The sequence below is a fragment of the Dermacentor andersoni genome, chromosome 11 (genome assembly GCF_023375885.2).
Source record: "Dermacentor andersoni chromosome 11, qqDerAnde1_hic_scaffold, whole genome shotgun sequence".
NCBI lineage: Eukaryota > Metazoa > Arthropoda > Arachnida > Ixodida > Ixodidae > Dermacentor > Dermacentor andersoni.
This window is the reverse complement of record NC_092824.1, coordinates 14,552,774-14,580,156: the sequence shown is the minus strand read 5'-3', so window position 1 is coordinate 14,580,156 and position 27,383 is coordinate 14,552,774. Positions and strand designations below refer to the sequence as shown.

At 46.6% G+C, this 27,383-nt stretch overlaps 1 protein-coding gene across 1 annotated transcript in view; it reads right to left on the bottom strand.

Moving 5' to 3' along the window:
* LOC126517595 (UV excision repair protein RAD23 homolog A-like) overlaps nucleotides 1-27,383 on the bottom strand; it is an 89,908-nt gene that overhangs the window by 24,373 nt on the left and 38,152 nt on the right. The window contains exons 6-7 of the mRNA XM_050167364.3: nucleotides 21,759-22,016; nucleotides 6,004-6,090 (exon numbers count right to left, since the gene is read on the bottom strand). Coding sequence (XP_050023321.1) covers nucleotides 6,004-6,090; nucleotides 21,759-22,016 — 345 coding nt within the window. The remainder of the gene's footprint in view (nucleotides 1-6,003; nucleotides 6,091-21,758; nucleotides 22,017-27,383) is intronic.

Genomic DNA, 27,383 nt, shown 5'->3' with positions numbered 1-27,383 from the left:
GATGTGAAGGGTGAAAGTACTAATACGTTTCCTGAGCGTTCGGTTGAGCTTGTTGTGTTTGTATCTGCGTTGCAGACTGGCCTCCATGACTCCATGCCTCCATGACTGCTGAGGTTTCAACTGAATCAAACGCTTTCTCGTAATCAATGAAAGCTACATATATAAGTGTTGGTTATAATCAGCACATTTCTCTATCACCTGATTGAGAGTGTGAATATGGTCTATTGTTGAGTAGCCTTTAGGGAATCCTGCCTGGTCCTTTGGCTGACAGAAGTCTAAAGTGTTCCTGATTCTATTTGTGATTACCTTAGTAAATATTTTGTAGGCAACGGACAGTAAGCTGATTGGTCTATAACTTTTCGAGTCTTCGGCGTCCCCTTTCTTATGGATTAGGATTATGTTAGCGTTCTTCCAAGATTCCGGTACGCTCAAAGTCATGAGGCATTGCGTATACAGGGTGGCCAGTTCTTCTAGAACAATCTGCCCACCATCCTTCAACAAATCTGCTGTTACATGATCCTCCCCAGCTGCCTTACCCCTTTGCATAGCTCCCAAAGCTTTCTTTACTTCTTCCAGCGTTACTTGTGGGATTTCGAATTCCTCTAGACTATTCTCTCTTCCATTATCATCGTGGGTGTCACTGTTACTGTATATATCTCTACAGAAGTCCTCAGCCACTTGAACTATCTCATCCATATTAATAATGATATTGCCGGCTTTGTCTCTTAACGCATACATCTGATTCTTGCCAATTTCTAGTTTCTTCTTCACTGCTTTTAGGCTTCCTCCAGTCTTGAGTGCATGTTCAATTCTATCTATATTATAGTTCCTTATGTCAGCTGTCTTACGCTTGTTGATTAACTTCGAAAGTTCTGCCAGTTCTATTCTAGCTGTAGGGTTAGAGGCGTTCATACATTGGCATTTCTTGATCAAATCTTTCGTCTCCTGTGATAGCTTACTGGTATCCTGTCTAACGGAGTTACCACCGACTTCTATTGCACACTCCTTAATGATGCCCACAAGATTGTCGTTCATTGTTTCACCACTAAGGTCCTCTTCCTGAGTTAAAGCCGAATACCTGTTCTGTAGCGTTATCCGGAATTCCTCCATTTTCCCTCTTACTGCTAACTCATTGATCGGCTTCTTATGTACCAGTTTCTTCCGTTCCCTCCTCAGGTCTAGGCTAATCCGAGTTCTTACCATCCTGTGGTCACTGCAGCGCACCTTGCTGAGCACGTCCACATCTTGTATGATGCCAGGGTTAGCGCAGAGTATGAAGTCTATTTCATTTCTAGTCTCGCCGTTCGGGCTCCTCCACGTCCACTTTCGGCTATTCCGCTTGCGGAAGAAGGTATTCATTATCCGCACATTATTCTGTTCCGCAAACTGTACTAATAACACTCCCCTGCTATTCCTAGTGCTTATGCCATATTCCCCCACTGCCTTGTCTCCAGCCTGCTTCTTGCCTACCTTGGCATTGAAGTCGCCCATCAGTATACTGTATTTTGTTTTGACTTTACCCATCGCCGATTCCACGTCTTCATAGAAGCTTTCGACTTCCTGGTCATCATGACTGGATGTAGGGGCGTGCACCTGTACGACCTTAAATTTGTACCTCTTATTAAAGGGACACTAAAGGTTACTATAAAGTCAACGTGGACTGTTAAAATACCATCCCAGAAACCTCGAAACGCTTGTTTCGTGCCAAGAAGAGACTTATTTTAAGAGAAAATGCGTTCTGAAGCGTCCGCGTACCTCTAGCGCAGTTCAAATAGCCCGCCCTCCGATCGAGGAGTACTGACATCATGGTCTCATAGTGACGTTGCGCCATCGGTGAGTAGAACGGCGACCGCAGGCGGCGCTACGGCTTTTCTGCGCAAAACGCAAACGCGCGGCCAGAAACAGAGCCAAGACGGAGCCGACAGCAGAGCGAAAGCTAGCGGAAGGAGAAACGCGCGACCATAAGCTGGTACTTCATTCTATAACGCAAACTTCGACGCTCGTCGCATTGGACCCTGACAACGATAGATTAGCTCGCGATGCTGGGCTCAACTTCAGTGATTTGAGCACTGACGAGCGCGACCTGCTGCTGAGGGCTCGCGCTGCTGGCGTCGTTGTGTACTACGACGGCGGCCTCGACACCGGCTCTCCGGAGTGGGAAAGCAACAAGGGCTTCCCACGACATCACATGGACGTGGCATTCTCACTGCTTGTTCCAAATGAAAGTTTCGCGAGCCAGCAGAGCCCGCACAGCACGACGCGATAACGAAACTACTGAAACTCCAAAGCGTGCGCGGCGCAGAGTCGAGCGCGCACAGTCCAGCGAAAACGAAACCTTTCGACCACCCATACTACTGAAGGGTAACGTCAAAATGTTATTTTTTCTTAGAATCGAATAGACCTAGACAAGTAGCATTTTCTTCCGTCTTATAATCGAATGAAATGATATTTTTTAATACGAGTAGTTGAGTATTAGTAACACAAATTATGAGGAGTGCTTTCGTCATCGGGCTAGTACCGGAATGTCGCTGTGGGGTCTCAAATCGTGTCATGCATTTACCTCAATTTCTCGGTTACTAAAGCTCTGTTCGCGATTATATTGACGCCTTAGACGTTCTAGAACATTGCTCTACCACTTTAACTTGACTTTCTGGTAACCTTTAGTGTCCCTTTAAGGTTCACAACAAGACCTGCCGCCCTCTCGTTAATGCTATAGAATTCCTGTACGTTACCAGCTATATTCTTATTAATCAGGAATATGACTCCTAGTTCTCGCCTTTCCGCCAAGTTCCCGGTAGCACAGGACGTGCCCCCTTTTTAGCACTGTACATTGGAACCCTGTTCATACGTTTTTCACCGGACCGAGGAAAAAAAACTTAACAGCCGGGAAAACGCAACAGTGAGGAAAGCTCCGAAAATGAATGAAAGAAGTGCAATTTATTTCCACAGAGTGCACTTAGAATTTAAAAAAGTCTAGAATGGCGGCTTGCCGTTTCTTTCGCTCGCTAGAAATCACCACACGTTTCTCAATAGCCTGGAAGGCCGCATTGCTGTCAGCGTCGCTGTGAGGTGCGACGTACCTGTGGAGGAGGTCCAGAGCCACGACGGCTTCTCCAAAGCTAGGATTTGGCAACTCCACGGCATCATGCGGCTCGTGCTCCTCGTCGTCACCGCGCCACGGCAATGGCAACGGACGAAGGAATATCCGCGGGAAATTTTGCCCTCTTTGGCGTAATCATGCTAACGTGCTAACGATTGTTTAGTATTGCTGCGGAGCGCACGCGTCCGAGCAGCCCGGTTGCGCGCAGCGCGGCATGGCTTCGCGAGAAATGTAAACAAGAGAGGAGAGCTGGCCCAATAGGCGGAGCAACGCCATGAGCAACGCCAACTTCCGGCTTCCCTTTAGCTATAGCTTCACAAAGAGTGACGTCAGGGCCTGTCCAGAGTTTCCTTCCTCCGTGAGTCGACCCGTCCAACAAACCATGCGGTGACCGTAATCACAGTGATGATAGTGAGAGCATTTTTCACAAATGGCCACCTAGTGGCGGCCTCTCGAACTGGCGTGTGGCTTTTTGCAGCCAGTTCCATAGCCAAGCCCGGCCAAGCCCGGTCAAAACTCGTCAGAAGCCAAAATGGCGGTTGGAGCGCGTTGCCTACTTTAGCCCAGGCGGGTTCGGGTTGCGACGCATCATGCGGGAATGTTTTCACAGCTACTACCTAACAGCGGGGTTCCTTATACATTGGATCCTATGGAAGCTATGCCGGGACCGGATGAAAACGACGTAGCAGCCCGGAAAACGCAGCAGTGAGGAACATAACAGCGGGGTTCTACTGTATATGCTTCCTTTGTCCTCCTAACTTCACTGAGCCCTATTATATCCCATTTACTGCCCTCTAATTCCTCCAATAGCACTGCTAGACTCGCCTCACTAAATGACGACATTTGAAAGTACTGTAATAGGTAGTGGCTGCCTTAGGAGGTGTGTAGCATGGTAGGCTACTGCACGTTGCCACTAGGTCGAATCTCCTTCACTTTGAAGCCATGGGAAACCAGTGCCGCCCAGGAGGTGCTTATGAAAAACGGCCCTCAGTACCACTAGTGAAAAAGCACCCCAACTTGTAGTTTTTCAAACAAACGTGAGGCTGGAAGGAGCAGGTTTCTTATGTTTTACGAAAAACTAACTTTAGCGAGTTTGGTGTGTTTTTCATTCCTCTCAGTGTGAATATTGAAAATGGTGAAGAGGCTATGATCAAGGTCACATTTACTTGTGGAAAATGCCCTAAAAGTGTCTTGCATAGAAAAGTGGAAAAGCAGTGACTTCCTGTAATAGTTCTCTCATGCAAAATGACTCAAGAAGGGTGACAATTGCGTACAGTGAATGGTTTCCTACGTCGAAAAAAATGGCACGTGATAACAGCTGTTCAGGATTTCAGCTAAACACACTGAATCGAGTGAAGAAGCCAAGAATGCTATCAGAATTCAAGTAAGCGATGACTTGTTCCGTTTCTGGATCTTCCAGATGCAAATAGAGACAGTCACTTCATAAGTAGAGTGGTGTAATTGATTTTCTTGGAGCCACTTATGATGTCCATGGCACCAGAATCAAAGGCGCCTCCACATTAGCAGCATGGTGAGATCACCCAGTAAAAAAAACGATCTCACTGTGAGATCTGTTCGTGGCATAGTGACATGGCTACTCAGCACCAGGAGTGGTCACAGCTACTCTGGCATCGTCTGCAGCCTCACTGCTGCTGATCACTTGCCCCTGATATTGTCGCTAGGCCTTTTCCAGTTCACTTGGAATCTGTGGCTGACGGCACTTCAGAACAAACCACCAAAGCTCCCAAGCCATGATGCTTTGTTACTGATGCCACTTTACCCTCTTCTTGCAATAATTTCACGCAAAAAAGAAAATGTGCCTATAAGTGTGGATGCAAGCAATGCAGAGCAGGTTCACCATGCGCTGTCGGCAGCGGCACACTGCAGCTGAACTTTTATCGGAACTCTTGTTTGTGCTACATGTGGACATCGCTTTTCATCAAATGAACATTACACGCCCCTTTACTCTAGAGGACATAATTTTGCTTGGAATAGAAGCTGCATAGCCAAGAAAGTCTATGTTTGTGTTGCCAGTTGCGGCGAAGCGCTGGTCTAGCATCGATGCGCAGTTTCTGCAGTAAACACGAAGTGTTCACCGTTTATGTTGAATGTAAGACTGTACGACTGATTAGCTGCCATTTGCTGCCTTTTCATTTACTTGATCAAAGCAAGTAAACAAAAAGCAGATTTGAGGAAATACTTGCTCAAAGCTGCTTGAAAACATTATCTCAAAACATAAGTTATATAAATGAGCACAACTATCTGATTGCCAACATGGCTTTCTACAAGGCTTGTCTACTACATTTCAGCTGATCGAATTAGTACACCATCTTTTGGAAGTCATAAAGTTTTGCAGACAGACAGAGATGATCATCATGGACTTCGCAAAGGCGTTCGACAGAATGTCTCACTGTAAATTGATACAAAAAATTGAAGTAATATTTAAAAATGCTACCATTACAAATTAGTTATCTTATTTTCATTCATGCAAGCAATATGTCGAGACTAGAGACAAAATTTCGAGATTCATCTGTTAAGTCAGGTGTACCCCAGGGTAGTGTTCTGGGCCCCCTTTTATTTCTGTTATTTATTAATGACCACCCGAATGACACGTTTCCATCAGGCAGATGACTGCACCATATACAATAAAGTAGAAACAGTAGCTGACCAGGAGAAATTACATGGCAACTTACAGGAGATAAAGAAATGGTGTGATGAATGACAAATGGAGCTAAATCCACTAAAAACCTTAGTTACGGCAGTCTCTAGAAAGAAAAACCATTTGAACTACTCTTACTACATTGGTTATGTAGTAATCAATGTAGACCCCCCCGCCCCTCGCTGCAACCTCTGGAGAATCACTATAGAGATGTGGTAGCAAAGGGAAGGGAGTCAAAACTTGCCCTCGAGATGAGCTGCAGGAGCTGGGGGTTAGACTGGCCAAGCTGCTGCAACACTGCGTTGAGCAGCTGCGGGTTCTGCTGAATCACCTGAAAGCACCAATGCACACTGGATATAGTGGCAACACAAGGTATGCGCTTCTTCATATGTTCTGCCCTTTTAACCTCTTATGGTACACTAAAGAAAAAAATTGTTCGCCTGTATTAGTACACTACCATTTTGCAATGCCAAAAACCAGGGTTTGTACAGAACATTAGACTCAAAGGACAAAGGATTTCAATGATGACAAAGGCCAAAATTCAAGGCATGGAAACAAATCTTATTCGTATCCATGCACTACAAAAAAGTGAAATCTCCTTCTTAGCTGCAATTTCTTCAACACTGCGGTATGTTGGGCATGTTGGTACTCTAACCTGGACATTTTTAGTGCCAGCTGGCAAGGACAGACGGGAAACGTTGACTTGTAGCTAAGCAGCTGCCGAGTTGAATATACACTTCAAGCTATTCAGGTGGCTTTTTCAAAGCTGACTTCTCACTGTAATGACGTAAATCACATCCTAGCATGACGGTAAGTATCCAGCTTCAGCCAAAGAAACACAATGAAACTTACATTGCACGAGGATTTATAGAACCAAGGGCTTGAAAATGGAGCCGTGATGGCTGCGTGAGAACCAACTACCTAGCAAAAGAGCAAAAAATGTGGTATGCCTTTTCGTCTAGCTCCACGATGACAACGGTAATTAGGCCTACCATCGGAGGCTGTGGACAGGTCACATTGCATTACTTAGCCATGCTCTCGAAAGCAAATATCTATGATTGTTTCCAGGTAGACAAGAATCCCTGGCATAGCCCCAATGCCAAGTTTGTTACTTTCAATGTCAAAAGTCGCCTCCAATCTCAGTTTTCAAATAATTCAAGGAGCACATTTATTTTCTAGGAGATTTAAGGGCTCTTGAACCTTTTTCCCCACTCCAAGCATTCAAGGAGGCGTATGCACCCCGAAAAAAACCTCGCTCACTGCAAAAAGAGGCTTACTAGAAAGTAGGAAAAGATGCACAAGCAAACGACAAGTGGCAACAGCGCATTGAAGTTCCCGCACTAGCTTATCGTGAGGTCATGGATTTTGACGACGCTCGCTCAGGCCTAGTCAATATTTTATTGATAAAGATAGACCCTAATGAGTTCAATTAGAGCCAAAGGTAAAACTTGTCAAGTTCAAGAACATTTACTAAGCCACAAAGTACCAAAAGTATTTTGAAATCAGTGATGCCAAACCGACATACCGACACAGAAATTTCAGCACAAAATGAAAAAAAAGAAAAAAAGAAAAAGTACATGAGACACTGACATTTAATAATTACTGATGAATATATAGCTTTTAAAAAATACATCAGGCATGACCCATTTACCGTTTCTCTTTAGTGTCCCTTTAAAGGGTGCCTCACCAAGCCACATAGCAAATTTCAGTTACACGCTGGAAGTTGTTACGTGTCCTCTAGGAAGCGTTCTGCTGCAAAGATTTTTCAAATCAGCTCAACAATAGCCGAGATAGAAATATTTCAGTGCCATGAACCCATGATTTCAGGAGGCGAGCTCCACTGCCAAGCGAGACACTCTCTTTTCCTATGTTTCCATATATCTATCGCCTTTGTTTATCCACATACCAAGGTATTTATATTCTGTTACCCGAGGTATTTCGTGGCCTTGTATCGGCACTGTCTGTTCACTGTTTTCATTGAATACCATAACACCTGATTTTCTAACACTAAATTTCAAACCTAAGTTGTTGCCTTCCTGTCCACAGATATTAGCCAGGCGTTGCAAATCACTTTGCTTGTTAACTAGCAAGACAATGCTGTCCGCATAAAGTAAACCTGGAAGCTGCTGCTCTACTACTGTACCCGCCTGTTTGTATGAGAGAGTAAACCCGATATTACTTCCTTCTAGTGCCCTCTCCATCCTCACCATGTACATCATAAACAGCGGTATAGATAAAAGGGCACCCCTGCCTCAGTCCCTTCTTGATATGAACTTTCTCCTCGCTCCTCATCCCTTCCCATTCAACGCAAACGGTATTTTCGAGGTAAATATATCTCAAAAGCTGTACACAATCGTCACCTAAGCCTTCCCCACTTCCAGAATATCCCACATAATGTTGCGGTCTATGTTGTCATATACTCCTGTAATGTCTAAGAAGGCCACATATAACGGTCTGCTTTCTACCTTTGATATTTCTATACACTGAGCAAGAACAAATAAGTTATAATCTAAACGCCTACCTATTGTGAAGCCATTCTGAAGCTCTCCCAAAATGCCATTATTCTGTGCCCATGCTTGCATTGCTAGCCTGTATATTACCAATGTAATGGTCAACAGTCTATACGAGTGAATTCTTTATCACCCTTACCTTTATAAATTAAATTCATCCTACTTTGTCGCCAACTGTCTGGTATTCGTCCCTCTTTTAAAGTTTTTTCCACTGCTTTCACCAGAGCTTCCTTATTTTTTGGTCCTAGTTCATTAATCAACCTAACGGGAACCTCGTCTAGCCCTGTGGCTGTGCGCTTTGGAATTTTCTCTTCTGCTTTCTTCCAGTTTAAATTTGTCAGCCCCAGCTCAATTTCCACCTGGGTGTCTATCATGCGCTTTTTTTCTTCAAGTACAACCTCGTCATTGCCTTAGAAAGATTCGGCTGTTATTTTTCGGATGTATCCTATTTACACGACTGTAAGTTGACCCATTTTTAAAAATTTTTAAATCTGAAGTGGGGGGGGGTCGACTTACAATCGAAACTAAAACATGGCAACGCCAAAAAGGCGAGACCAACGACATATCAGGGGAGCTACAACGTAGTTACAATTTTATGTTTGCTCTATGGCCCTACCCGTAGTTTTCGCTACCCTGCGCGTTTGTTCGCTTTTAGGAAAGGATTTTCAACATTTTTTCGGAGTTTTACAGCGCACATAACCAATGACAACAGTTATTGGGGGGGGGGGGGTTGATAGTTGATGGAAGTGCCGCTGTTCCATTCACGGCGGCACTCCCAGAACGGCGGTGCTTCCAGGGAGTATCGATAGTTCATAGATGAGCAGACACCAATCACGTGTTTCTTTTTCCCGGTAGCTCTTAGTTTGACACATTCGACTTGACTGTCAGCTACGTACTACTTCAATGCTTCCTCAGTCATCATGATTGCTCCAGGCCCATTAAACATACGGCGCTCGTTCACAACAGCGTTCAAGAGGGCTGCCGTACTTTAAGCAGAAGAAACAAATCCCTGCGAAGTGGGCTGAAAGTTCTATGTTTCTGAGCGGGTGGTGCGAGAGTGGCGACTGCAGCTAAGTACAATTTTCACTTGTGATGGCAAGCGAAGAATTTCCCATGGGCCAAAGTTGGGATGCTTTCCGGAGCTATAGACCAAGCTTGCGGCGTTTGTCGCTGAAATGTGTGATCGGTCCCTGCCAGTGAAGTGCGACATGGTCATGAAACAAGCCCGGATCTTCGCCTTTTAAGGCGACCTGCTCCGCCGTGAATACGAGCGGCTGGTGGCAGAAGACCGCGAACTTACGCCAACCGGACCTGTCAAAAGAGCCTCCCTGATGGCTATGTGTAGTTGGGTGCATTCGGCGTGGGCTCCTGTTCCACAAGATGTCGTGGAGCGGTCGTTTGCGAAGTGTGGAATTTTGCTGGATGACGACATGCTCTTGGACCGTAGCAACGATGACAATGGCAGAACTAGTGAGGACAATGGCACAAGTGAAGACGAGTAGTCCAATGACCATGCTAGCTACCAATAAATTTTCGTTATCAAATGCACCTTCGGGTATGCCTTTTTTTTTTTTCCCTGCGACACACGATATGGGGGGGTCAACTTACATTCGAGTCGACTTACAATGGTGCAAATACGGTAATTTATTGCCACTTCTCCTTCCAGTCTGTTTTCATCTTCGTCTAGGATATGTTGTTGTATAGTTGTTGACTTCCTGCCTAATAATTTTACGTGGTTCGAAAATATTCTAGGTGTGGCCTTCTTTTTCTCACGTATTTCTGACAACCAACGTTCACTTTCACCTTTTATCTTTGCTTGCACCAGTATTTGAACCATAGAGTTTTTCTCCCGGTATATTTCCCATTTAATGGTTACTTCATCCTGCGGCAACCGCGCCTTCTTTGTTTGCCTGTGCTCTTGGGATGTTTTCCGTCGTTCGGCGATCGCTTCTCGTATCTCCCTGTTCCACCAGCTTTTCGGTTTCTTTTTTCCTTTCCAACAAATATGTTGTTTCTCTTTCTGTATTTCTGTCGTTATTACACTTAGAAGGTCACTATATTCACACTCCTTATTTGGCCATTTGTAGCCTATTGTAGCCTATGTAGCCATGTAGCCTATTGCATGGCGAGCTCTCTTTCTTGCTTTCCTCCTTGTGTTATCGACGGCGATGCTCTTCTGAGGTTCCCCTAGAGGACCTTCATTACTACCTACTCTGGCCTCCTGAGCGCCCGTGGGCCCCCTAAAAAAGCAACAGCGCGACCACCAAGTCGCCAGCCCACTTCTCGTGCTAGCCTGTAATTGAAGTAGATCCCGTCTCGTTTAAAACCACCACATCTTCTCATTTCCCTGTTTACTTCGACAACCTCGAAGCCTTTCTCTGGGCTCATTTTCCATAACGCCTCATTAGCAGCCACTACGGCTCTTTGTACGCTTCAAGAAATTCCATTACAGTTAAACCTGGATGTAACGAACCTATATGTAACGAATTCCTGGATTTAACGAAGTTTTTGAATTCCCCAACGCTGCCCCCATTGAAGCCCATGTATTTTCGACCTTGATGTAACGAACGCGTTGCGGCGGTTAGCCTTGATGTAACGAACTCCCAAAGCTGATCAGTCATTACTTTTAGCACTTTTAAGGAAAATTCGGCCGAAGAAATGCTCTAGATTATTGAATATTAATGCTGTAAGGAGCCAGCAGCTACGCGAACGCCAGGGATTGCCGCGACCGAGCAAAGTTAGCGATGATGATGATGATGGCAGCAACTAGCGCCGCTCCGTGCCTAACGTAGCAGTCTTTTCAGGCTTTGCTTGTCTAGCGTGGCACCAGGTGGCATTGGTATCGGCAGCTGATTTCTCTTGCAGAATTATTTTGTTTCGTATGGATTTGAGGACAAGCATTCTTATTTTGTGATTTTCATTTGTTTCAACGGCTTAGACACACTTATGTGTAAGAATTCACTTGAAAAGCAACGCTGATAGCCGGTCCGTCACTTTTTTTTCTTTCTCTATGGATGCGTTGCATTCGCCATCTTCGAGTGTTGTCCTGCGTTCTGCACGTGTGCGTGTGTCAACTGTGCTCTGGTACTGGTTTGTCCGACTTGTTTTGGAGGTGCTAGGCCTGCCTGTCGGCGTGTAGTCGTGCGTCTCCGCTTCTAACTGCGTCGTCGGTTGGTCGTGATGAGTTCTACTGCCAGAAAACGAAAAGTTGTGTCTTTTGAAGACAAACTCGCAATTTTAAATGCAGTCTCCGCGGGCGAGAAGAAGAAGGACGTTGCCACCCGTTTCAGCATTCCAGCGAGCACACTATCAACGATTTTGAGTGCGGAACACAGCATCAGAAACGCAGTGGAGTCGGGAACAAGCTCGAAGAAAAAAAGACTGAAGCTGTCCACATACACTGATGTGGACAAGGCAGTGTTCACGTGGTTTTTGGACACGCGAGCCAGAAATGTACCCATAAGTGGCGCGATCTTGCAACAGAAGGCAAAGGATTTTGCGTGTATCTTGGGTCATGACGATTTCAAGGCAAGCAACGGGTGGCTGCAGGGATTTAAGAGCCGGCACGGTGTCGTCGGAAGAGTAATCAGCGGCGAATCTGCCTCCGCAGACAGCGATGCTGCTGCTTCGTGGGTGGCTGACAAGCTGCCTGGAATCCTGGGTCGCTTCGAGGCGGCTGATGTCTACAATGCCGACGAGACAGCTCTATTTTATCAAATGCTTCCGGGCCGCACGCTAGCGTTAAAAGGCGATGACTGCCGCGGTGGAAAGCAGAGCAAGCTCCGCATAACGATTCTGCTGTGTGCCAACCTCGACGGCACAGACAAGCGAGTCCCGCTAGTTGTCGGCAAAAGTGCCCGTCCCAGGTGTTTTAAGGGAACGAAGCGTATGCCCGTGAAGTATGTGGCGAATTCCAAAGCGTGGATGACTCGGCCAATATTTTCTGAGTGGTTAAAGGAATTTAACCAGGACGTCAAGCGGCAAGGCCGTCAAGTTTGCCTACTGCTGGACAATTGCTCAGCGCACCACGTCGAGGGCCTGCAGCTGTCGAACATCGAACTGCATTACTTCCCGGCCAACTGCACGTCCCTAATACAACCCCTGGACAAAGGGGTCATTAACAGTTTTAAATGCTGTTACCGGCGCCGACTAATCCTGAAAATACTTCTCGACATACGTCTGGAACGGGAGATGAAGATCGACATTTATCAAGCAGTCGAGATGCTTGCTGCCTCCTGGCAAGAGGTCAGGGCAGAAGTTATCGCGAATTGCTTTTTAAAGGCCGGAATAGCCAAAAACGCACGGGCTGGTGCCGACGAGGAGGAGGAAGACCTTTCTACTCCGTCCAATGTGGCCGAAGCGTGGAACGAGCTATGTACTAACGGTGGTGTACCCGACGACGTTGAACTGACTGACTTTTTGTTTGCAGACAACGCCGCCGTGACTACAGAAGAAATGTCTGATGCAGCAGTAGCTGAAAGCGTGCAAAATCCGGATGGCGGTGATGATGGTGCTTGTGAGGCAGATCCGTGTGACGTGCCTACTGCAAAGGAGGTGATGAACGCAATGGACGTTATGCGCCGTTTCGTCGGCTCGCTCGACGATGAAGGAGCTCTACACGATTTAGCCTCTTTGGAGCGGCGTGTTGTGCCTACACTCGTGCCGAAGAAGCAAGCGGAAATTACGCAGTTTTTTAGTGTAAAATAAATGATTGAAGGGTGAGTTCACCTTCACGGATATATTGAGCTATTTGGTTTCGTTTCTGCATCATTCGTACGAGCCTTCACGCGAAACCTGCATGTAACGAAAACCTGCATGTAACGAAAAATTGCGAGCTTTTGTCAACTTCGTTATATCCAGGTTTAACTGTATATGTTTAAAGATAATGTGCCTGAGTAATTTACATGAGTGTACTGTTAACGAGATTGGCTATAGTTAGATAATTGAATGTTACCAAGACTTAAACAAGGGCATAATAGAAGCAAGTTTCCATGAGGGAGGAATGGTGGCAGTTGAGAGAGATTTTCTAAAGATAATTGCTAGTTATCTACTGCACCAAAGACAGTACCGAATGAGAAAAATAGTCGGGATACCGTCGGGACCACATGACTTCTTGGTGTCTATGTTTATGATTAAGTACAGCCTTAGTAGACAGTCATATATCGTCGATTGGAGGGTATGGTTCGGAATCAAAAACAGGGGTTACAGCGTTATCAGTCATAAAGACAGAGTGGAAGTAGGGGTTAAAAGAAGAAGCTATTGCCTGTGAATCAGAAACTGCCAGATTGTTAATTAACATGTCCGAGGATGACCCAGGTGGTAGGATAGCTTTCGAAAATTTTCGGGGATTGCCCAGCATTCGTTTCGACAAGGATACCTTGTAACAGAATTCTTTTGCAGGAACCATTTTAGAACAGAGTTCCTTTTTAGTGCTATGGAATTGGATGAGTTTTGTTAAGTCACCAGAGCGTTCCGATCGGCGTAATCTGGCCACACGACGTGATCAATGCGAAAGGTCCCTAGTCATCCAAGGAATTTCAGTGTTTGTTTTCTTTGTTTTTAAAGGAATAAAAAGGTTGATACACTTATTGACAAGATTTTCGAAGAAACTTGTCAAGGTATTAGTATCGCTAGTGGTACTTATTAGTTCAAACTCATGAAAAGAATCACATAGGGTGTCTGTTACTGCCAAATCATCAGCGCGGTTAAAGTCAGGAAACGTACAGTAGATATAACGGGATTTAGGAACGATTCCAGGAACGGAAATTAACACAGCATTGTGGTCATATATTCCATCAATAACATTGCATTCATAACCGGCATTAAACGGAGATGTAGTAAGAAAGGCCGGAAGTTTGCCGAGTGAAATCCTGAACGAACTGGTGCAGGCCACAGGACAATGAAATGTGGGCCAACTCCTGCCCAATAGCTACTTCGTGTCCGCTTACTTTCATAGAAGACCAATAAACACCAGGAGCATTAAAATCGCCCATGCACATAACGTTGGATGAAGAAGTGTTATGACTATGCAAAAATTGACAGATTGTGTAAATATTAGTACCAGGCGGACAGTAAACGACCCCTATGATCAAAAATAATCAATTAAAACCCTATTTAAAGAATTCCGTATGCCGCGTTGGATCACCAGAACCTCAACACAGCACACAAAGCAAACACCACCATGCCGACACCAGTCGCACAAACGAAAAACGTGGCCTACTCGCAGCGTCATGCGCGAAGAAACAAATCAGCTGCTGGATTGTCTTGACATGGCTTACTAAGCTGAAACCGGAACTGCTGTAGAGCCACTCTATCGAACCAGGCAGAAACGATGATGATGAGCGGGGATTTGCAGTAGCGCCACTTCGTGGGGCAGCAAGGAGGCTCCGTTCAAAACAAAAATGGCGTTCTGCAAGTCAAACCATGCGCCGGTCGGAGTCTGTGCATGGTGCTCTCGATCGAGTTGGCTCAAGGAGTGTCCGAAAAAATCAGACGAGAGGTTGCAAGGTGTCCGAACTTTCGACAGTTGTTATACATTATGGTCTATGGGGAGAATGGCGGTGCCACAAAGCAGACCAAATAATCGAGCATGTCCGAATTTTTGGAGTCCGGAAAATCGGTCGGCGACTGTATACTAGGCATTAAAAAGCAAGGAATGGCGACAGTTATCTTATCGTTGTGTTGCCTTCACCGTGAAGAACATGATACTTTGGAAATGTGTCTTCATTTGGTTTCAAGAAGAACTGGAAAGTCACTTTGGTGCGCCCTTTTTTCAGGGGACGATCTTGGAGGGGGGAGAAAAGTGGTCGCTAAGCAAGCCTTGGTAAATTTGGCAACGATGGTGGCCATCCACCACCGAGCCCAATAAGGGGATGCTACTAGGTTGGAAGAATACCTGCAGACCCCAGCCATGCAACGTCGCTATAACCTAATACAGTAAAACCTTGTCAAACCATACTCACTTAAGGAGAACTTAGCAACGCAGATTTCATGATTATTTTGCATGGAAAACGCCGCCCAAAAAGCAGAATTTAGATCATTATATCTGATATGCTGTGAATAACATATCGTTATATATGATAGTTATATATGGGGTTTTTTCTCATAGCCCTAATGCATAAGTTGATATTCTTAAGTCGACTTATTGTTATAACCTATATATCGTTATACAGTTGACCCAGTTACAGTCGACTCCCGCTAATATGAAGTTCACGGGGACCGCAAGAAAACTTCGAATTAAACGAACTTCCAATTAACCACAAAAAAAAAAAAAAAAAAAAAAACACTTTATTTGTGGCGAAATCGAGTATTTTCTCTAAGAAATATAGTCGGTCATCTTGCTCTGCTTCTTCTTGCCCAATCGCGCTGCTGAAAGCAAGTTCTGCAGGCTGTAGATGTGGCGGAACGCTTCTTCCGCGTTACCTTCAGCGGCAAATAAGCACTCCGCGAGAGCAAGGCCCGCAGCTACATCGGCAGCCTTAGGTTTCGGCTCGCCTTCAACGTCATCGTCGCTTTCCTGGGTCGATTCCTGGGGCCGAATAATCTTTACAATTTCGCTATCCGTCAGCACACCGCACGTTTCGACCACCTTGTCTACGGCGATGTAATCTTCAACATTGACGTCCCCAAGAGCATCACCAAAATCAGTGCCGTCAAGCTCGCTTGTTGACGCTTCCTCCGCTGAAATTTCAGAGGCATCCTCCGAAGGAGCTGCCACAAAACGGCAAGCCCTGAAGCAGTTTGCGACTGTTTCTTGCTTCACACAATCCCATGCTCGCGCTACCATGTGGATGGCACTGAGCAGGCTCACCTCGTATTTTGCGGAGTTATCCACACACAAAATCATGCGCTCGAGGAGGTGCCGCCTGTACAGGACTTTAACATTCTTTAACATGGTCCATTGGCTGCAAAACAGCCGTTGTGTTTGCAGGCAAAAATGCGAGGCGTATTGCACTCAAGGCTGGCACATTCACGTGAGCACTGCAGTGATCGACAAGGAACAACATCTTGCGGTTTGAAGAAGCAAACTTGCGGTCCAATTTGCTTATCCAGCTCTTGAAGATTTCGGCCGTCATCCATACTTCTTTGTTCGCCTCATAGTCCACAGGCAGCGTCTTCACGCCTTTAAAACATCTCGGCTTCGCGGCTTTCCCGATCACAAGTAAGCGACATCGTTCCGTGCCAGTCATGTTTGCCGCGATCAGCACCGACACTCTCTCCTTGCTGTGTTTGCCCCCAGCACAGTCGTCGTCCTTGAATGTCAGGGTCTTCTCTTGTAGAAGCCGATAGAAGAGTACAGTCTCATCTGCATTGAAGATGTCTTCCAGTCTGCATTCGGCGAGATATTCATGCAGCTTTCTGTCCTTCCACATGGCGCATGTTTCCTGGTTAACGGACGCGTTTTCACCACACATGCTCTTGAAAACCAGGTCATAACGATCTTTAAAGCGCGTCAGCCATCCATCTGACGAAACGAAGTCATCGATCCCCAACATCGCTGCAAGCGTTCGGGCTTTCATTGCAACGATGTCTCCGCTGAGAGAAAGTTTGTTGCTCCTGGCCTCCCTAATCCAAACCAGCAGAGCCTTCTCTAACTCTGGGTAAGCGCCGGTGCGCATTCGCTTCAGAGAAGTCTTGAACTTGTCGTTCTCAAATGCATCCATTATTGTGCGCTTGTTCTTGATGTAGTTTGAGAGCGTGTTCGGCTTGATCCCGTACTTCCGCGCTATGTCTTGTTTGGCGGCACCTCCCTTCTCAACTTCCTTCAAAACCTCGACTTTCGTTGCCAGGTCGAGCGTGCAATAAGAGCCACGGTTTGCCACGGCTATAAACTGTGCAACTAGGTACAGTCAATTCCGAAGCGTAGGATCACCCGTGGAACCTAGCCAACGAGCTACCAGCACAAAGGCGCTCGACCAACACACGCCTCGACATACGCTGCGCACGCTGCAAGACTAATCTTGCACAATCTCGCCACTGCCAGTATGCAGCGCTGCGTGCACCTATGGCACCCGCGTGGCCTCCGCGATCAGCTCCGGCCACGCACGGCAGCCGCGCGTAGCCTCCGGCGGGAGCCACTTCGCCTCCCGCCGGAGTTGATCGCGGAGGCCATGGCAGCTGTAGCAATGAATAATCGCGCCGCTCCAAGAAGGATGGCATTGCGGGCAGCTGCGGTGGCGATGACACCAACGCGAAGCACGGAGCTGTTGCAGCACTTGAAAAATTGCACATTCTACCAAAGAATGACGGTCACCTAGAGGATCCGGGCTGAAAATTAACTTCAAATTAAGAGGGGATGAGGGTCTTGAAAACTTTTTTTTTATTTCTTAACATATCTTTCTGAAAATTGGCATGCAGATATATCATTGAATGCTGATCCCAAATATATATTCAGATTTTATATATCTCATCTAGAAATGAAGATATTGTAAAATAATTTATCCCACATAGGTCTTTTCTTATGGGCCATTATGATAATTTCTTCATTAAAAAAACTAGTTTTAAAGACTAGCCGTCATTTCCAAGGGCCCACTGCACATCCTAAAGCTAAAGAAATTTTCAAAAAGTCATCATATAGGTCATGAATGAATAACAAAGTAGGAAGAAAAAAACAATGCGGGAATAATTAGCTTACGTCTTACTTAATTGCTAGTCTATTGGGTTTAATGAAAAATGGAAAGCTTTAGGATGTGGCTGAGGTTTTACTGAAAAAAAAACGATACCTAATTCAATAAAATCAGTTGATGCAAACATTATGAAAAGTTCTGTAAGGCAAAGGCATTTGATCGAAAAAGCAAAGCTGAGAAAATTGCATTCAAAGTTTTGCTTACTCTGCCACTTTTGTTTACCTATCACATGGAAAAATTTAATGCTTTAGCATGCAGCCCAGTCATTACTGAACACAATAACACCAAATTCACAGAAATCTGTTCATGTAAAGATTGTGAAAACCTTTGTATTGCATTGGCACTTGACAAAAAAGAAAAAAAAAAAGAGCTCAGAAAGTCACTTGTTATTTTCTGTGAATCTTCCCACACATTCACAAAAGTCCTGGGCAGTAGTCCTGGGTTCTGTCAGGCTTGTGCTTCTTGGCCATCCTTTTCTTCACCTTTTCAGCATTGGTGTGACTTTTATCAGACCTGCACAGCCTCTGTTTATCTTTTTCAAGGCTCCTACAAATGAGGCAGCTCCCAGGACTGTAACCAAGCTGTGCTACAATAGCTCTGCTGGTTCTCGCACTGCTCTCTCTCACTGCACTTTGCGAGTTGGAGTGGCCATCCCACACTCGCTGCAGCTTGAGGAGGCGCCCGTTTCACCCAATCAGCGGCTGTCTCGCGACGATTTCCCGCTTGAGAACGGGTGCCGATCTCTCCGCTGCACGGGGGTCTACAGCGTGCCGAGAGGCGCCAGAATGGAGAGCGGAAAACCAGCTTTCAAACGAGACCAAGATGGCGCCGATCGGTTCGCGTCGCGCGGAGCTACGGCAGCTTGAAAATGAGGCAAACCTTCGCGCTTGGCGTTCAATTTCGGCTCACCGACGTTTCTAAATTGCCGTTTTTTTCATACTTCGAGTAGGAATTGAGCCATAATATTTTGCAGAGGCATAGTTGAGACATTAAAGACTTCAAAAACGCAATTTTTAAAAATTGCTATTTTTGACCATTTTTCGCGATTTCAAGACCCGCGTCCCCCCTTAAACAATATTACTGGATGAGGACTTCAAATTATTGAGCAATTTCTTCCATAGGATTACATTCCAATTCATAGGAAAATTCCAATTAAGCAGCTTCGAATTATCGGGAGTCGACTGTATATCGAAATTGCAAAAGAAAAATGCCTATCAGTTCGATATAGGGCATGATTCCATATCAGCCTGCCAAAGAATTGGGCATCATAAAAGCACATACCATTTATAAAAGCACTTTATTGATGAAACCAGCTTAGTTTCGCTTCAAGTAGTCCTGTATTTTCTTCTGCTTGGGCAATTTCGCTGCCTGCGACGCATGCACTTCTCTACGTTGTCTAACGGGTCTGAGCAGCCTGCAACCTTCCACATTCGCGCAGAAGCAGCAGACTAATGCGAGTGCACCAACCACCTTGGATGATGTTGGCCAAGGATCGTCATTGCTTTCCTCATGGTGCCCACTATCACTTCAGCTCGGTGCAATGTCGGCAGTGTAGTCTTTGTTTTCGAGCTCTCCCATGGTCGCGACACCATCATCCGCGTTCACAAACTCGTCGACCGTTGATCCGTCAACGGCTTCCGGAAATTCTGACAGCTTGCTTCAAACTTTGGCGACACCGGCAACGGCTTTGTCGCACTCATCAGAATTCTCAGTCACCACCAGGCATGCGGAAGCCAGCACGGCTGAAGCTACTTCAGATGAACCACTTGCACACAGCCGCCTAGACATCGCTGTGCATACGCGTCGGGCGCCACGGGCATCGGGTCGGAAGTTTGTCCGCTTCAGCCCTAATCTTGCCTGTATTCTTCCTTCAAGATCGTGCTAAGAGTGCTCCTCGGAACCTCGCACACTGCGGCGACATCCAACTTCTCACTGTGTTTGAATCGATTCATAATTTCGAGCTTCACGGCAAAAAGCAAATTTTGTCACTTCGCGCTAGCCATCACGGCAGCACTGCAGGAGAAGGCCCACAAGGCAAACACAATGAACCAGAAAAGCAGCAAAACCAATTGCACTTCCACCGTCTTGTACAACGAGGGCACAAGAGCCTCCGATTGGTTGTCTGAGTAGGCTCTGCAGGCAGGCCAGGATCATGTTTTGCAGGGCCCCGGGGGGGGTGTCAACGACTCCCACAACGCAGCACGGTAACGAGGCAGAGCGGGTGGATAGAGCGGTGCCGCCTGGTTTCCCCGCCACCATGAGAGAAAGCCAACTTCTGGGTGCACTTTTGGCCTCTTGACGTTCGATGTAAGCGTAATGTTTGCTATATACAGTAAACTCTCAGTTGTACGAACGTCGGTTTATCGAATATTTCAGAATAACAAACTTTTTAAACATCCCCGGCAGTTTTCTTATAGATTCTATGCAAAAATGTTTCACTTAAACGAATTTCGGAACAGTCAATATGTCAGTTTAACGAACTCGCTCAGAGGACCATGGCTTGCACTGCACTGCACTGCAGGCGCAACCGATGCCCGCCCTCATCAAACCGCCGCTCCAGCGGCGATGTAACGCCGCTGGCGCTACAGTGCTTCTGGGGCAAAGCGGCGGCGCAGAAAACGAACGGAAACGAGGCATGGCCTCCGAGATCGCCCGCACAAAACGAGCAAACATGTAATCTCGGAGGCCATGAACAAAGTAACATCGCTGGCGCTTACAAGGCCGCCAGAGCAAAAGCGGCGATCTGTCACACCACAAACCACGTGGTGCGTGTGTTTTTCCGACCGGATAGTCGTGGCATGGTCATCGTCTCTTTCTTTCCAGTCTCGTCGGTTCCGCATGTGCACACAAACGACCACGTGGTGTGTTTTTCACTGATATGTACAAATTCCATTTCACACATTTCTAACACTATGGATACCATGTCCTTTGCTCCATGAATTGCACTTCAAACTTTTGACTCTGTATGCCATGTCTTATGTTGGTCTAGTGAGTATTCAGTTTAGTGAACTTTCAGTTAAGTGAACTATTTCCTTCGGTTCCTTGAAGTTCACTCAAGTGAGAGTTCACTGTATACTCATTGTAACTATACAGTGTTCAAAAACTTCTGGATATACAGGATGACTCAATGTAAACAGGTTCGATATAGTCGTGTTCGACTGTAAGTGGACTGCACTGTAAAGGCTCAAAGGGGCATGAAGCATTCGTTCCTGTCCTTCCTGTGCAGTTTCCACTGCTGACTATGGCGATGCACACCATAGTTATGGCAGCATGTACCACGTTGTTGGGAAGCCACGCCTCAAGGCAAAATTCGCATATAATCTGCACCCAGACGTTGCTGATAAATTTCTGAATTTTTGGTGCAGGTTATATGCGCGAAAATATGGTGTGCCTGAATTATTGAGAGTTTGATGTCATTAAATAAAGTGCAGGCCTGTTAGGGCCACAGGACGAGTCCAAATTATTGGATTTTGACAATTAACAAGGGTCGGATTAATAAAATTTCATGGCATGATGCAAGTCCCTGCATGCCACCTGCTACATTCTTCAGAGGGCCGCGGACGTTGTCTTTAAGGATCTTAGAAGTGATGCTAAGGAGCCGCACATTCTAGGTCACGTGTCACTTCTGGAGAGCAGTAATGAGGGCGTTTTCTTTTTTTTTTTTTAAGTTTGGTATAAGAAACAACTGTTCTTGTGAGTTTTCTTGTGCCAGTTGCGCTCACTTTTCAAACGTCAAATTTTGCACTAAGGTTCTTTCTATCTACACTATCTTAAACTAGGCTTTTTACATGGTCCATAGTTTCACTGCAGTTGCCTGTTAAGTCTTGTCCTCATTTTGCTATGGAGCACAGCATTCTGCTCACCTGCCGCATCTGCTGAAACTGTGGCTGGAACCGAAGGAAGGCCAGCGGGTCTTCAGGGTTGCCACCGGCGCCCTCTGCGGCCAAGGCATCAAGCAGTGGCCCGCTCGGGGTCCCACCACCACCACCACCGCCGGTGCCATGCTGCGACTGTGGCGACGACATGGCCGTGTCACTCGGCACACTCCTAGGGGTGCCCTCAGACTCTTCCGCAGCACCGTGGCTCTCTTCCGCTGGGTCCTGCTGCGACGGGGGTATGCCCTGCACAGAGGTTCCCAGATCAGTAACCAGGCTACGTTCCAATTCTGGCCACCATTCGAGACAGTCTACAATTGATGGCTAAGAAAGTGGCGTCGAGCACAGGTAATAAAACGCATATGAAGGTCATCTCTGCAACTTGACGCCACTAGCACTGATAACAAAAGGGTAAGAAAATCACGTATCACTGTAACTCTTTAAGGATGAGATGCATATTTAAATACCCAGAGGAAATGTTTGTTTTCCACCGAAATGTGCAAAATACAATGAGAATAGCATATTCAAAGAAAATTTTGAGCAAATATTTTGCATAAACTTTTTCAACAACAGCCCCCATCAAAGGCAAAACATGAAGAGAGTTTCACCCCAAGCCACCTATGGCTTTCGTTGGAACTTTTCGAGACAGCTCTCGTCATATGGTAACCGCGAGTGCACACTGGAGTTGCTTTACATTACCTGCGTGATACCGTTGACGCTGCAGATCTTGCACCAATATGTCACCTCTGACTGCGCTTTCAAAAGAAGGCAAGTACCAAATTTCTTCTTCCTTGTCCTGTGTTCCAGCTCTAATTCAACAAGTTACGCTTGCTGCCTGTCATTTGGTGTTGGCCTGAGCTAGTGGTTCCCAAAAGGGGGTCCACGAAGCTATTTTTTTGGGCCACGATACTCACTCCCGCAAATTAAAAACAAAGGAGGAATACCATCTCCCCCCCTTTTTCTTTTTTTGCTGGCCTGGCTAGTACGAGCAAGCAGAAATGTTTTGCCTTTGCCATAAGGCTGTAAAGCTTTTGTTGGCGTTTTCTATAATAGGCACGTAAGCATGCTTTCTCCAGGCTTGCTTGCATACTTGACAAGCAAATACATTAACAGGTTGAATGCAGCTGCAGATATTCAGCTCTGCTTAAGTGTGACCATGTACTGACAAGCTGTCCAGATTGTATTGACGTGGCACTTTTGTTTGACCATTCTTTGCTAGGTAGCAATAAAAAGCATCTGTTTCCCACCGCATGTTTTGTTAACTTATACCCCCCTCCCCCCCGCACTGCAAAGGGTCCCTCATCACTTCCACCGGTCCACAAGGGGTCCTCGACACATCCATGGCTGTAAACTGTGGTATCCTGTGTTGGCTTCTGGTTTCAGTTTTGGGTCGTTTACGTCAGGGCGCCACTCAGCACCAAACGCTGTAAGTTGCCTCCCGTTTCCACTCGCAGAAATAAAAGAGCATTCTTTGTCTGGTCCCCGACTGAAGCAGTCCGGCTCTTTCTTGCGGCACTGCGCGCCCCAGCCGTTTAGGCCTCATGCCGTAAACCTTCCGTCCGGCCGCCCCGTCGAAGCTACAACATAAACCACTGGCCTAAGATATTTAGCCAGGATCTCCATACTCAATACCAGAACTCGGCAAAAAGAAACATTTTCTGGGGTGTTGCGTCATCTATTAAAGGTTATTCATATGCGAACCTATGAAAAACACAACGTAGCTTATATCAAGCTCACACGAAAGCATGACTACGTTTCCTTCTGCCCAGATGACTTTCCCATCGTGTTTCTAAGCATTCTGCTCAGCTGCCACCTGGTCTTGACAGCCAAGTAGCTTACGACATTTTGGCTGGGAACATTATTGTCCCCACAAAGCTGTCTTCTTTGAATTAACTTGAAGCAGCGCAATGGAAGAAAAAACAAGAAAACGAGCACAACAGGACTAGCACTTGTTGCTGCTACAGACATCTTCCTTTCTGTGTACATCAGAATGGAAACAAGTCGTGAACCAACCAGCCTGAATGCGTACACTTCTGCATTGGTCTCATGTTCTTGGCGATTGTTTGCCCGAATGGTGCTTCATGAACATGCCACTGCACAAAATCAGAGGCTTGAAGTGCTCCACTGGCATGCTCCCGACACGCTGATAAGTAGGGGTGTGTGAATATTCGAATATCGAATAAAATAGTGGACGCTCTAATAATATGATATATAAATTGAACATTTACAATTTGACTTTCCGAATATTTGATATTTTCGTTGTAGAGACCTACACAGTGCCACATGTTGTATGCATCACAGAGTCCTTTGTGCTCAAAACCATGCGAGCGAGCGTCTCAGTTTGTTGTCTTCAGTGCGAAAGAAGTGCCCAGCCTGCCGCAGACAAGCCGCCCCCAGCTGATGCAGTTACAGGCTGTCTCTACGAGTGCCCCTGCCCTACTGCATGCACTCCCCCACGTCAATCCAATGTAGGAACACACAGCACCCGAACGCTGGAATTCGCAGAATGGTAGAATTTGAATGATTAATAGTCCCATTTAACCACAGAATGGTTGAATGGGAATTCAAAATCAGCTGGTGTTGCCTCTGTTGGTACTAAGTTTGTCCAGGTCCATTTTGTCCATTATCAAAACAATAATGTGACACAGACAGATAGAACAGCAACAAAGGTAGCGCATATTTCGAAAAGTGCGATACGACGTGCAATGATTGGGCTGATAAGCTGTCGGAAGGCATGCAGATTGTGTTGGATACAGCGATGAACTTAAGAACGCCCAGTAATTCGAACGTGCAAGGATTTGCGACCGCTAATTCGAACATACCGCACTCCGACAATACTTTCAGAATCACGCCAAATCACACGCCGGCATCTCCGACCAGCATTGCTCTGACCCCGCCATAGAGGAAAAGCTTAGGAGAAACCTCTCAATGCAGTGCGTCAAAAAAGAAAAAACAGAAAGAAAGAAAAACCGTGGCCGCTATTTCACCCTCTGTCAAGTGGCAAGGTTGCTGTTTGTGCATTGCGCCGTAATGACCCAGTCACACTAGCAGCAAGACGCGCACCGCAGGAAGGATCGGTCCTCGGTCAATTCTTCGTGGCTTGCAGCGGCGGCAAGTGAGCTGCGAGCAGAGGAGACCAATAAGAGTTGCCCCTACAGTGACATGCGCGGGAAACAGCTATCATTCGGACCTGCCCGCCTGCTTTATTCATACTCCCTTCTTGTTCAGCGGGACCGCTTGTTTCGCACTATCGTCTGCTCAGATCAGCTCTCACTGTCGCTTGCTTTGGTTGGCTTGGTTGGTCTCGTTTGAGCTTGCTTTTTTACAATGACGCATCTAAAAAGTGAAGTCCCAATGGAAAGGATGTTGGTGACAGTGCACCTTAACCGATTCTGTATGACAAGAAAGACCCTGAATACAAGGATGCAAACGCGACACCCAGTACCTTATTCTCTGTCTTTAGAACGCGGCAACGCCACAACAGACGGGAGCACGCCAACGTGATTATGATCAGTGGCAACGACTTCGTCATCTTGATAAGACACGACTCGTGTTAAAGACGCAGGACGAAGAAGGTAAACACAGTGCCCATCTGTCAGCAGACCTGGCAAAAAACACGCGAGCAGCAGAGGGAAGCAGCAGCGGAGGCCCAGTCCTGGCCTCGGCAACTCCACTGCTTCGGTGGCAGAGGTCAGTAGTGCCATCCAGCAAGCTGGTGGGAAAGCAAATCCTCTTCCCTCCCGCTCTTCCTCGCAACTACGCTCCCCTCGCCCTCCCTCTCAACTCCCTCATCTTCAACGGTCTCCGCACATGCGTGCCTCCGTGCCGGCACCGGCACCAGCTTAGCTCGCTCCTTGAAGTTTCGTTTTCTGCCATTATCGGGAATCCAGCATGGCTGGCGTGGTCAGTTTCGTGATCCTCGCTCGCTGTGTGCTTGCGCGCCGCAATATTTCACGACTATCCCCCTTTGTACATCGTGCTATGGTGCACGAATATTAAAAAAAAAAAAAAAACTCTTTCTTTTAATTTTAGTTTTGTTGAAGATCTGACCGCCGATAGTGCATAGCCTTGTTTGCGAAGCCCGCTTCTCCGTACATTGTCGTCGGACTTGGAGCAATGAACAATCTTCTCGACGTTTTCTTGTGCAATACTTGCAGGGGTTCTGCGTAGCTGGTGCGGAGCAATCAGGATTACGGTCTTGCTGCTAAACTGACTGTGGTTTGTGAGATCTGCGGTGAGATTGCGTCAGGATGGAGCTCACGGGGAATTGAAAGCCTGAAAACATCCAATCCTTTTGAAGTGAATGTACTCGCAGTGCATGCTATGTTGTTGACCAGCAACGGCCAAATGGCCATGAATTATACATAGTGCCAACCGATGGCTTGTGGTGCCGTTTTTTCAAACTTTCTTTCAGTATATCAGTTGTGAAACCTTTTTTGTTGTTTTCTCAAAACCACAATATTGACGATGATGCCTATTAAAGGGGCATTACCTTTGCTTCTATTTGTGCTATCACAGTACAGTGAAACCTCGTTAAACCGTAGTCGGCCGGAGCTCGGAAAAAGTACGTACTAAACGGTAGTACTGTTTAACCGAAATAGCATGAGATCGCCCACTTACCTGTAGAAAACGGAACTCAGAGAGAGTGCGATGAAAGGGGAAAAAACATGCAGTATTTATTCACTTCGCGCGACATAAGTGTTATTTTCGTTTGATGCCGCGGCGGCCTAGCACGACGACAGCAGCCTCAAACTTACTGAAGCTGCATGCCAGCTTCTCAGCCAGCCCCCCTCCTCTCGGCAAACACTCGCACGGCAGATTCCTCGTTGGCGTTACATATTCTCCGTGCACGCGCGCAGTAGCGCTGCATAAGTCCCGGGGCGCCTTTTTCATTGCTGGGTGCCGGAGTTCGGAAAACTTTTCGTTTGGAATAGTTACGTTATCGCGCCCCTGTTGTCGTTGCGACGATTGCATTCACGAGGCTGACGTAACGCGCAGCTTCTGCCACTGTCGGGCCTGAATCGCTCGTGCTGTCGCTTTCCGTGCCGTCCTCATCACTGTCGCTAGTCGACACTTCGGCAACAACAGAGGCAACGATGGCGAAAAGTCGAACCTCGTAGCCGACATCTCTTCGCGGTCGCAGAAGCGCTGCTGAGCAACTTCGCATTCCAAATGCCACACACTGTAGTCAACAGCAGATCCATGTCGCGGGCCAGCGCCGACTTCTTCGTGTCACGTTCGATAGCACGGACGATGTCTAATTTTTCTTCTATGCTGAGCACCCGGCGTCTTTTTTTTTTTATCCGAGCTTCGGCATGACGGCAGTCGTCGCTTGCACGACGCCATAACGCTCTCTCGCTTTCTGGCACGGCGTCGAAATGATGTTGATGCGGCTTCACGTGCAAACGCACAGGGCGCTTGGAGGCCGTTGTACCGATCTCTGAGGCTTGTTGTTCTGCCGGACCGCCCGGTGGAGAAGACGCACCGCCGTGTTTGCGCGACGAAAAGTGGAAACGCTACGTTTTAACCGATGCGTACGCAATAAGCTGGTACGGTTTATGCGGATACAAAATACATTATGTTCAATGGCCGCTGAGTCGGGGAATTGACTTT